Here is a 13,244-nt window from a genome sequence, read left to right on the forward strand (position 1 = left end):
TTATTTATGTATATGTAACCAAAAAATACTTATATATAATCTACACAAATATTATGGACTATGGTGCTATTTGTGGGAGAAAAGTGACATAAATAGTCTCTTAACTATAGAAGTAGGTTTAAAATGGTCCCTTAACTATATACTTAACGGATTTAGTCATTTAACTATTCAGAAACTTATCAGCTTTGGTCTCTTAGCTATACAATTACCGGTTTTAGTCCCTTGACTATAAACTTACCGATTTTAGTCCTTTAAATATTCAAAAACTTATCAAGTTTTGTCTTTGTCCCTTTTTTAAATACAAATAGCTTAGATTTATATAACGAAAATCTTCGTGAAATTAAATCTTTAACCATTTAAAGTTGTTTCTCTATCCCGTTCTTTTTTCTTCAAACTACTCTTATGAAAAGAACAATAACGTCAACGATTCAAAATAAAATTAATGAGGAAAAAAGATATAAGTCCTAATTTTATTCAATGAGGATAAAATTAAGCATATTATTGTTGTTAATGACGTGAATCTGCACTTGAATATGCTAATCAATGTGGATTTTATTTAATTTACTCAAATTTATTTACGTAAAATAAAATGAATAGAATAATTAAATTTATATATTTAAAAAATTACAAATCTATCATTTTATAAATTTCAATTTCTAAAAAAATTGAACAAATTTCGTTCAATGAAGTCGTTGAAGTACAAACTTTGGATTTAACAAGTAATAATTTTTTCCTTTTTATAATACAGTTTACCATATTCAAGTTATTAGTAGCAATAATATGCTTCATTTTATCCTCCATTGAATAAAATTATGACTTATATTTTCTTTCCTCGTGAAATTTTATTTTAAATAGTTGAGGTTAAGGTTCTTCGCATAAGGTTAATTTGAAGAAAAAGTAGCAGAGAGAGCGAAACAATAGAAAAAATTGCTAAAGGATTTAATTTCTCATGGCATGGATTCCGTTAAGATAAACCTAAGCTATTTGTATTTAAAAAAATAGACAAAGACCAAACCTGATATATTTTTGAATACTTAAAGGACTAATATCGATAAGTTTATAGTTAAGGGACTAAAATCGGTAAGTGTATAGTTAAGGGACCAAAGTTGATAAGTTTTTGAATAGTTAAAGAACTAAATCCGTTAAGTATATAGTTAAGGAACCATTTTAGACATACTCCTATAGTTAAGGGACTATTTATATCATTTGCTCCTATTTGTGGGGTCAAAATGAAGTGTTTTGGAAAGTTGAGAGAATACAACAAATATGAAATGTCATTAATGAAACTTATTCACCATATTTTCATAAGAGAAGTGATTCATCTCATTTTTAAGAAATTTATTTTTCTATTTTAAAGAAAATTCTTTTTTTTTTTTGAGTTTTCATCCAATGTTTGATTCTGCATTGGATCATTGAATAATTTTGAATTGTTTTCATCCAATGTTTGATTTTGGAGAAAATGACATAACTAGTCCCTTAACTATATGAGTATGTCTAAAATGATCCATTAACTATACATTTAACTGATTTAGTCCTTTAACTATTCAAAAACTTATCAGTTTTGGTCCCTTAACTATACACTTACCGGTTTTAGTTTCTTAACTATAAACTTACCGATTTTAGTCTTTTAAGTATTCAAAAACTTATCAAGTTTGGTCTTTGTCCATTTTATTCTAATACAAATAGCTTATTATATTAACGGAATCCATGCCTCGAGAAATTAAATTCTTTTAGCAACTTTTTATGTTATTTCTCTCTCTCCGCTACTTTTTCTTCAAATTAACCTTATGTGAAGAACCTTAACCTCAACGATTTAAAATAAAATTTACGATGAAAGAAAATATAAGTCATAATTTTATTCAATAGAGAATAAAATGAAGCATATTATTGCTACTAATGACTTGAATATGTTAAAATTTATTATAAAAAGAAAAAAATTATTACGCGTCAAATCCAAAGGTTGTACTCCAACGACTTCATTGAACGATTTTTTTTTAATTTTCCATAAATTGAAATTCATAAAATGGTATATTTGCATTTTTTTTAAAATTTATTTTAAATAGATCAATGTTATTATTCTATTCATTTTTTATTTTACGTAAAGAAGTTTGAGTAAATTAAATAAAATCCGCATTGTTTAGCATATTCAAGTGCTTAATTTTATAGTAAAAGTTTTCATTACCCCCTGAACTTGAAGCTTTTTATTAGGTGTACACTTAAATTATATTCCGTTTTAATTACCCCCGAACTTGTTTATTCCTCCATCATGTACACCTTTTCGTCCACCTGCTCCTATTGTGACTACACGCGCGCGACAACTGGCAAAAGTGGTGATGTGAATTTCCACCTGGATAAATAATAGTCACCTAGATAAATTAATATTGCAAAAAATAAATTTCTTAAATTTAAAATTCATTGTTTAAAAGTTATTTTTGAATAAGGGTTGATTTCGCTGAACTCCTTTTGGATTTGGGTTTTTCTAAATGTGAAGTTGGTCGATTAAATTTCAAATTTGTCTGAAATTCTTACCAAGTAAGTGTTAATCTTTGTTTCCTTTACTTTTCATTTACATTTTTCCCTATTTTTCGTTTAAAATATGCAAAATATTAAAGAAAAATGGAGATTTAACGTTTTTTTTTTTTTACCGTTGTAGCTTTATGATGTGGCAAAAAATCACTTCCTCACGCGCCTAGTAGAGTGTGTTGTCAATTTCTACGCTAGGTGGACAATAAAGGTGTACGCAACGGAGGAATAAACAAGTTCAGGGGAGTAATTAAAATAAAATTTAGTTTAGGTGTACACCGAATAAAAAGCTTCAAGTTCAGGGGGGTAATGAGTACTTTAGCCTAATTTTATCCTCCATTGAATAAAATTATTGAATAAAATTAGGACTTATATCTTCTTTCCTCATTTATTTTATTTTGAATCGTTGACATTATTGTTCTTTTCATAAAGAGTAGTTTGAAGAAAAAACGACGGGGATAGAGAAACAACTTAAAAATGGGTTAAAGATTTAATTTCACGAAGATTTTGATTAATATAAATCTAAGCTATTTGTATTTAAAAAATGGACAAAGACCAAACCTGATAAGTTTTTGAATACTTAAAGGACTAAAATCGATAAGTTTATAATTAAGGGACTAAAACTGGGAATGTATAGTTAAGAGACTAAAGTTGTTAAGTTTTTGAATAGTTAAAGGACTAAATCCGTTAAGTGTATAGCTAAGGGACCATTTTAGACTTACTCCTATAGTTAAGGGACTATTTATGTCATTTTCTCTTTGATTCTGCATTGGATCACTAAACAAGGCTCATTCTGTGTGTGGTGCTCCCATCATGATTTTCTCATTACTCAGAGATCAAATCTGATACCTCTTAATAAGAGCGGAGCAGCCTTGGTAGTATTCGCTCTATTTTATTCACGCAAGTGTTTTAATGAAATTATTTTACGCAAACCAACAACATATTAAGGTTGTAAACTAAAAAATGAACTGAACACTAATCTAAGAAGTTATACATAAACATATTCGAAAATCATGGCAGAATAGCTACATATACATTAACATGAGCTACATTTCATATGATTTGTAGTATTTGTCTATATTTCTTCATTAACAGTCAGTACAACATCAAAAAGACCTCTAAGCCTTTCCACCCAGAAAAAAAAAAAAGCCTAAGCAACTAGTTTAAGAGAAAGAAAACAATGAGTGGCCCGGATTGATGCCAAGTAGAGGAACATTAAGATACTAATTATGGATGAATATTGATTTAAAGAACTCCAAATTATGTCCTAAATCACAAGTACTGTTCTTGGATCCTGGCTCTGTTCTCTTCCCACCACAACCTGGCATGCATTTCTCCAAATCTTTCACGACTGCATAAAAAAAAATCATTCCGCGTCAGAAAAGAGCTTATTGCTTAATCTTTCAATCGTGAGACACGACTATATACAAGATTTTGTTGCTGAGCTTTGTTTCATTAAGGATTACTCAATTTGCTGATGGTTCATAATTAAAAATAAGGAGAAGATTCGTTTTCACAATCATTGGAGCAGTAATCAACCTTAGGAATGACTCACAATTTAAAGCATGGAAAGCACAAGAAAACATCCCCATTTAAATATATAGATGGATGTCAACCTTAGATATACTAGTACTAGTATGAAAGTAAATCCCACAGTATTTCAACCATCAAACATTTTTTAGTAGACGGACAAATTGCCCTTGTGAATCAGGGAACAAGAATGACACACAAACTTCACTCTTGTGTTAGATAAAATAAAATGACTCAGTTGATGGGATGGCACTAAAAATTCGTAACCCTCTATCCTCACTGCCATTCACTAGAGAAGAACTCATGCACATAGGAGTAGAGGGCGGTGCTGAAGAAATCAAGATAAAAGTTTTAGAAGCCAGCAAAAGGCAAGATGGACAGATTTAGTTCTTCTGATATTGTCGAGTTATAAAATAGGAGCTGATAAACGCATAAAAGAATTACTAACCTGAACCTGACTCTTCTAAGCTCTCGAGTACCACCAGGCAACGCTCGAATCGTGATATAGACTCCAGGCTCATCTTCTTCAACCCATTCAGTCTCAACATCACTGGCATTGCTAACAGACAGCTCTCCTGAGCGATCAGCCTCCCTTGAAGAGCTAGTCCGTGCAGAAGCATCCATTGATGGTGTCTCACTTTTTGTCGCACTGATGTTGGAGAGCTTAGGGGTCGAAGTGAGACCACCTGCATCATAATAATGATGAGATTGTGATGGATCTCTTTCAAGAGAGCTTGATGGCAAGTGATCCACCCCTGTTGAACGATGAAAGTGGCTAGGGAGACGCTCTTTGGTTAGTGGAGGTGTTACCGGACTACTCTCAGCGTAATCAAGCTTCAAGTTCTGAAACAAAATAGTACATATAATGAATAAGAAACATACATGAATACATGTACTTGCAATACAAAAGAGCAAGAAGGCAACAGTGCTGCTCCAAGCAATTTAATAGGATTGGTTGTAACATTTTGCTACTAACCCACAAGGCTCACCTCATCTTCAGACCTCGGAGGGATTGGCAATGGTACTGCTTGTCGATTGAACCTGCGGACATTGTATAATTCCATGACCTTGTCATAATTCTCAGCCCACCAATGTTGAGCTTGCCACTTGTTAAATAGCTCACGGCTGACAAAAATATCAGTAACATTTTAGAACTCTCAACCAGTTTACCAATTATGGCCTGTGGGGAAGGTGGAAGATGCATTCAATCATAAAGATCAGTCACCCATGCATACAAAATATGCTCATGAGAAAGCTGCAACTATTGCAGTTCAGATAAAAAAGGCAAAGTGTTACATCACTGCTATCCTCTTTCAGTTAATAACAGTCGTCAATAAAAGTAGTGACATAAGGGAGTTGACAGCTCAACAAAGGCAACCAATGAGGTCTGCAACTTCAATCAAGTTTCATTCTGAACCAAAGAAATCTCATGCTGAACTGATCTTCCAATTGAAGATTCCAAAACTCAGGACTTGACTGGCAATTAGTGATTACAGCATTTCAGAGTAGTAAGGACTCTAATATTGAAGCAATAGCAGAGTTAGCAAAATAGTGCTGGGACAGGAGGAGCAAGATCACTATGCTTTTAATTCATCACAATCAATTTTGTTAAGACACAATTTTCAGTTGCAGCTCATGCAATAAGCAGAAGCTAATTAGTCAACTTTGTATAGTTACAGGTAGAAATAGAAGCATGCTATGAAGGAAGGTGGAAGCCCACACTAACATACTCAAGAATTGAACTGCAAACTAGAAAGGAAAAAAAGAAGTTGTACTTTTTGCATTATAGTTTTAGGTAGTAACAAAATTGGTCGCCAAAATGAGATTAAAAACAAAAATGTTTCTGCTAATTTTACGACCTGATAAAGCCATGAATCCATATATTTCCAAACAGAAATGAATTTTACGACCTGATAAAGCCATGATCCGTTCGTTTCAATTTGTTTGGCCTACTTTGACTTGGCACAGAGTTTCAGAAAACAAAGAAGATTTTTGAAACTTGTGGTCTTAAATTAAAGATATGTCAACTAAAATGTTCTTTAATATTTTGGTCTTAAACATGTCATGTGAAAGCGATGAAACTAAAAAGGGAAAGAGTTCTTCTTGAAATTGATTAAAAAGGGGAAGTAGGTAAAACAAATTGAAACGGAAGAAGTATTTACTTTTCTAAAGAAATTTAAAAGTTCACTTACTAATGAACTAATATGACCAACAATAAGAAAACTCATGCTCATAATTAATTAGGCACGGGTCTTAGCTGAAATTCTCTAAGGGCTATGATAACTTATAGCATATAATTAAGAGGATAAAAAAACAAAAAAAAGGTCACATGTTATCACAAGAACCACTAGTTCAATTTTAATTCACAGTAGCATTAAACAGTACACACGTGCATGATAGAAATGAGACAGCAGAAAAAATGTCCATGGGTGTTTTTCTACCTACGTCAGATAGAAGATTTCATTAAAGATCATCAGTTAGTATTAGATTTGAAAGCAATTGCTCAGCCATGTAGAACAAACAACCAGTCCGTTCTACCCGGTTATTTGCACAAGTCTTCAATAATTTGATATGTAAGAGGGGATACCCAACTACCTGTCAGTAGAACAAGAAACCTTCCTAAACTAGATGTAGATAATATTGGCAAGATTGGAACTATCCAATTATGTTACACTTAAATAGGCCAATCATAACATCATATACCAAAATCGTCACTCCCTCTAACACTCCCAGTTAAGCCGAATCTCAAAGCTCGAGGACAAGTAAACTTGAATGATTAGGCTTGATTTACCTATAAATGATGAAGCAAGATATATCCATAAAGACTGGAAAGAGATGTTAATTTCTAGTGAATATTATATTTGTCACAACTAGTGCTTTTTGGAGTTATTTTCATAATTAGAGGGTCTGACAAGGGAGAATCGGTAAATTCACATTTTTTTGCACTCAAAATGCCCTCTAAATTTTAAACCTCTACCCGACTATCCAACACATTAGCCAAGAATAACCCTGTCAAATACCAAACGGTTGTCTTCCATTCTTTATCCACTCTATTTCTTCCAATCTTTGTCTTCCATTGTTGTTTCTTTTTCATTTTCAACATCCGGCTATTTTCTCTCTCTTTCATTCATGAATTTCATGGACAAATATGTTTATGTTGTTTTTAAGAAGAAAAAACAAGTATGTGAATTGGTAAATTCACATTCTTTTGCACTCAGAATGCCCTCTAAATTTTAAACCACTACTCGACTATCCAACACATTAGCCAAGAATAACCCTGTCAAATACCAAACGGTTGTCTTCCATTCTTTATCCACTCTATTTCTTCCAATCTTTGTCTTCAATTGTTGTTTCTTTTTCATTTTTAACATCCGGCTATTTTCTCTCTCTTTCATTCATGAATTTCATGGACAAGTATGTTTATGTTGTTTTTAAGAAGAAAAAACAAGTATATACTCAACTTGGCAAGAATGACCATTGGAGTTGGTAGAAGCTTGTACCGAAAATATGACAAATATGATGATGTAGATTGGAATCTTCAAATAGATAGAGTGAAATTATCCGAAGAAATCATTTCGTAATTAGCAATTTTTTTGGCTGAAGTTTCATGGACAAGTATGTTTATGTTGTTTTTAAGAAGAAAAAACAAGTATATACTCAACTTGGCAAGAATGACCATTGGAGTTAGTAGAAGCTTGTACCGAAAATATGACAAATATGATGATGTAGATTGGAATCTTCGAATAGATAGAGTGAAATTATCCGAAGAAATCATTTCGTAATTAGCAATTTTTTTGGCTGAAGTTTCATGGACAAGTATGTTTATGTTGTTTTAAAGAAGAAAAAACAAGTATATACTCAGGCAAGAATGACCATTGGAGTTAGTAGAAGCTTGTACCGAAAATATGACAAATATGATGATGTAGATTGGAATCTTCGAATAGATAGAGTGAAATTATCCGAAGAAATCATTTCGTAATTAGCAATTTTTTTGGCTGAAGTTTTTGAAAAATCATTTGGACGATTTTTGAAATGTAAATTGAATGTTCTTTATTTTGTTATGTTAGTTTAAAATTTTGTTTTATCGTATTGCATCATGTATTAAGCCTGATTTTTTTGGAGTAGGCCCTTGGTCATTCTTTCACTTCTTGCCAAAAAAAGTAGTTGAATTATAACATGGACCTTAATTTCGCCCTAATTATTCTATAAAAAAAATTACTTTCATAAATATTAAAATAAACATGACTACAGCACAATTTGATCTAAAAATTTCTTAATATATGTTTTGCTAATTGATTGATATTTGTGAGATCTAGAGTTTTCATAAAGTTAAAACAACACAAAAAATAAAAACATACACACATACATTGATAGAGTAGAACATCCATGGCAACCACCATATAAAAAAAACATAACTGAAATTTTTTTTTTAAAAAAAGGAAACAGCAACAATAACAAACAACCAAATCAACATCAACACCACCCTCTTCCTTGTTGGCATTCTTAACCTCCTCAATGTAGGTATGGAAACAATGCCTCAACTCCCACAGTTCTTCCACAAAATAATTAAGGTCCCTTACTTCGTCTTTCAACATCTCCCAAACAGTAGGGTACAATCTTCTTCGTACAACACGTGCATTTCCATTTGTGGAAGAAGACATGGTCATATTTACTATTCTAAAGACTTTTTTGCTTGGTAAGATAATGGACGAGTGATATTAGAAGGAAAGAGGGTTGAGTGTATTTAAAGCCTAAGAAATCCAAAAGGCATGTATGTTGGAAGATTCAATGTATTGATTAGTCACATTGGTTCTACAAAAAACACTCAAAAAAGTCTATATTGAGTAGTCTTTTTGTTGATAGGTTGTTAGTTATTAAGTTACTCTACACAATATTCATTTCCCCCAAAAATCTACCAAAATATGTAGAAGAAAGAAATGCAAAAGATTTTCTTTCTTTTCATGTCAAAAATTTACTTATTACGCTAATCACCCGAAGTCTATATTGTTTCTCTTTCATTTTTCCTTGTTAAATTTGTTCATGTTAAAATATCATAAACCCTAAACTAACGTAACAAAATAAAGAACATTTAATTTACATTCCAAAAAATCATCTAAATGATTTACTTGACAAATTAATCTTTCAATAATTTTCCAAAACAAATCCAGCCAAAAATACTGTTAACATAGACATATTTTTGCTCATTAAGTTCTAATTTATTTTCATCCACTACTGAATTACGAGATGATCATCGAATAATTTTATTTTATTTATTCAAAGATTCCAATCTTTTAAAGCTTCAACAACATCATCATACCTATCATATTTTTAATACAATTTTTCACCAACTCCAATGGTCATTTTTGCATATTCTTACCAAGTTAAAAGTATATACCTTATTTTTTCCCTTAAAAACAATATAGACATAGTTGCCCATGAGATGAAATTTATTGACAAAAGAGATTGAGAGACAGAAAATAGCAGAATGTTGAAAATGATGAACAATAAAAGAACACAACAATGGAAGACAAAAAGATTGGAAGAAATATAGTGGACAAAATATTGAGGTGGATAAAGAATGGAAGACAATCGTTTGGATTTGACATGGTTATTTCTTGAGCAGGGTTATTTCTTGGGTTGTATTCCATGGGCAATGTTTAGGAAAATTGGGTAGTGGTTTAGGAGTTGGTTTAGTAGTTTAAAATTTGAAAGGATATTCTGGATGCAAATAAATGAGAATTTATCGATCTACCCTTGTTAGCCCCTCTAATTACAAAAATAACCCCAAAAGACATTCATTGTGAAAAGTTGTGATAAATATATTTTGACTAGAAATCAACATCTCTTTCCAATATTGATAAATATATATTGCTTTATTCATAAATAAATCAAGTCAAATCATTTGTGTATACTTGTTCTCTAACTTTGACATTCAACTTTCATGTTAATTAACAGGGTCAGAGAGAGTGATGATTTTGGTATATGATGTTATTGATTGACGTATTTCAGCGTAACATAATTGGATAGTTTCAGTCTTGCCAATATCATATACATCTAGGCAGGTAATTAGGTGTCCCCTCTTACATAGCAAATTATTAAAGACTTGTACAAATAACCGGTTAGAGCGGACTGGTTGTTCGCTCCACATGATTGTTCACCAGTTACTTGCTCTCAAATCTAATACTAACAGATGATCTTAATGATATCTTCCATTTGACGTAAGCAGAAAAACACTCATGCTTGAATATTGTATATGCTTCTTTTGTACTTTGGAGAGATTCAATTTGTTAAGTCAGCAAGACAGTATTTTAAGCCTTGGTAAAAGACCCACTTTTGGTCCACTCCATAATTTCTGGCATAGTGCAGCACAGTGCAGATATATCCAACTACAAGTCTACTGTACAATTAAAAATCACATTCCAGAAAACGACTCATCAAAAGGTCATTCGGCGCCACACAGAAAAAATAGCAGGAAAAATTGAAACAGTAATACTAATTACTCGCAAACAAACAAGAACTTTCAAAGAACAGATCAAAGCAGAGAAAAAGAATACCTGAATCGAATTCGTTTCAGATCGTTACCACCCTCAGGTAGAGAAACAAACGTGATTAGAACACCAGGTTCCACCTGAGCAACCCATTCTTTAGACTCCTCATCATCTTCTTCCATACCGACAACGGATTCGCTCCGGCCACTTACTGATACCGGCGTACTTTCACCACTGGACAGAACTTTCAATCTCTCTTTCATTTCCTTACCCCACACCCTTGGTGTCGAATTTGAACTCCCAGTCCTTTTATACGAGTAATGAAATCTTTCAGACACAGACCCAGTTTCAGAATCAGCATAGTTAGGGTTCTGGTTATGATTTGAACCCCCTGAACATGGCTTACAGTTCTTATACGCTCCTGAAGCTTTAACTGCCATATCCTTGATCTGAAAAAAAAAACATCAAAATAACAGCTAAATAAACATGCTTTTGAACTTAACAACGTCAACAGCTTTTTTAAGTTCATTTTTTCATTGAGAAAAAAAAACACCTGAGCAGTAATGGCTTTAATGGCTTGCTTTGTGCTGGGTGTTTCAGCCGTTTCATCTTCCTCTGGTTCACGCAGAGATCCAGTATTCTGCTGCTTCGAACATGCTATACAAGTCAACATTCTCAAATTTTCAACCTAGCAAAATACCCACTAAGAAGAAATACACAAAATTGAGATTAATGTCAAGAACTAAGCACTCATCACTTACAGACCAGCAAAACAGAGTAGAAACAGAGGACTAATATTACACACTACTTAACCCCAAAACTGGAAAAATTAAACAGAAGGGGTCAGTCTTTTTGAGCATTAAAGACAGATTTACATCTGAAAACCAAACAAGCAAACACAAATGCTAGTCTTCAGATCAATCTGAAACAAAAGCTCAATTCGAATATGGCGAAGACGAAGAAAGAGAGAAAAATATGAAATTGGGTTTTGTGAAAAGGAGAAAAAAAAGAGAGTAGAATACTAGTAAGGAGGATGGAGTAACCGAGGCGTTAAAGGCGGAAAATAGGGGGTATAGATATAAAATGAGATCACGAGAGAGAGCTGGATCTCACTATACTTTCATTACTCAAATGAAATGGAGTGAGTACGCTATATTACTAGTATTAATACTCGTTTTCCATTCTTCCCAGTTATTACTCATCACTCTCTTTTTGTCTGTGGAACTTGAGCAGTTACAGGTAGAAAGTGAGAGAGAGAAAGGGCTGTTGAGATTTGTGGGGTTTTCGATGCTATAGAGGGGGGCCAAGCATCAAAGCGGAGGGTTGTGGCAACTTGTGTTTCTCTCTCTCTCTCCTCACCTTACAACTCAGTATATGTCACAACTATTTTTTTATTTTAATAAGGCGGAGAGGTGTTAACGGGATAGTTCGGTAGAGCGTATAAAAATAGTACTTACTACTTTTGTTGTTTTACTCTCTCCATTTTTTATGTGTTGTTCTTATTAAAAGTAAATGTTCATTAATATTTGTGATTTCACAAAATTAATATATAAATGATATTATTATTTTTATTTTACTATTGAGATTTATTAGTCTTAAAAATATAAATTTGATCAACATAAAAAAATTAAATGATTAATTCATGCTCACTGGTCAATTTAATTAATCAAAATAAATTAATTCATATTTATTTATTAAAAATTTGAGTTCAAGATAACACTAAGTAAGGGTATAATGGTAAATTTATCTAGTTTTGTTAAGAGATGTCAAATCTAAAATGGTGATAACTAAATAGAAACGGAGAGAATTATATATTGAAAAAAATAATTTAGAGAATAAGTAATTAATGTTAAGAGTATATCATGAAATTAATTTTTCTAAACATATTATAAATGATAAGTAAAACAAAATTTATTTTTAAAATAATGTACAAATAAAAAATGAACAGGAAGTATATAATAGGTTGAGAGGTGTTGGCGATGATTTTGGAGTACTCTTTTGTTTTAATTTGTTTTTTTTTAAATAAATAAATAAGGCTTTTGAATTTTATTTTCTAAAATTAAATATATGTCAAATGTACTAAATTATTTTTAATCGCATGATATTAAATATGTCACATAGAAAGTTGAAGTTAAAGAGTTGCTAAAAATTAAAAGAGACATTCTTTTTTAAAACAAATTAAAAAAGAAAGTAGATCAAACAAATTGAAATGGAGAAAAACTGAATATGATATATTAATTAGTTAAAATGAGATATTTCTTATCCATTGTTTGATTTGGTATATTGTAGTTATTTGTTCCTTAGGCACACTTATTCATGTATTAATAAGTCTTGCATCGCTAATACCATGATTTGTTGCGTAGTAGTTATACGTGGGAATTAGGATGTAAATTCTACTAAATAAAGAATTAATGAGTCATAGGATGTATAAGAATAATATTGAATAACGTGTATTAGTAATGTTTACATTATTGATAAGGATATTAGTTATGTTATTATTTGTTGTGCTGAGATTGTTTCTCATGCATTATTTAATTTGATGTATTAAAAATAACATATATTTCATAATTTCTAAAAAAACACATATAATACAAGAACACCTTCCACAAATACAATAGAAAATTGTAGAAATGATTTTGAGAGGCAGATATGTTTCTAATCATGCTAATACATATATTAAAATTCATTGCATTACTAATATCA

General features: G+C 31.5%; 1 protein-coding gene across 1 annotated transcript; it reads right to left on the bottom strand.

Moving 5' to 3' along the window:
• Nucleotides 1-3,588: 3,588 nt before the first annotated feature.
• Nucleotides 3,589-11,654, bottom strand: LOC125829446 (protein Brevis radix-like 2). The gene is made up of 5 exons (XM_049508661.1): nucleotides 11,095-11,654; nucleotides 10,608-10,990; nucleotides 5,043-5,178; nucleotides 4,502-4,896; nucleotides 3,589-3,874 (listed from the first exon to the last, which is right to left on the bottom strand). Exons 1-5 carry the CDS (start codon nucleotides 11,212-11,214, stop codon nucleotides 3,796-3,798), a joined length of 1,113 nt encoding a protein of 370 aa, XP_049364618.1. The 5' UTR covers nucleotides 11,215-11,654; the 3' UTR covers nucleotides 3,589-3,795.
• Nucleotides 11,655-13,244: the final 1,590 nt, after the last annotated feature.

This window comes from Solanum verrucosum, unplaced genomic scaffold (assembly GCF_900185275.1).
Source record: "Solanum verrucosum unplaced genomic scaffold, falcon-dt-bn FXZP01000102.1, whole genome shotgun sequence".
Classification (NCBI taxonomy): Eukaryota; Viridiplantae; Streptophyta; class Magnoliopsida; order Solanales; family Solanaceae; genus Solanum; species Solanum verrucosum.

Excerpts from the sequence above, each read along its gene's own strand:
- LOC125829446 (XM_049508661.1), bottom strand. The coding sequence starts at position 11,214 with ATGTTGACTTGTATAGCATGTTCGAAGCAGCAGAATACTGGATCTCTG. Across the intron at positions 10,991-11,094 it reads TTAAAGCCATTACTGCTCAG|ATCAAGGATATGGCAGTTAA; the intron begins GTGTTTTTTTTT and ends TTTTTTTTTCAG. Across the intron at positions 4,897-5,042 it reads CTCCGAGGTCTGAAGATGAG|AACTTGAAGCTTGATTACGC; the intron begins GTGAGCCTTGTG and ends ATTTTGTTTCAG.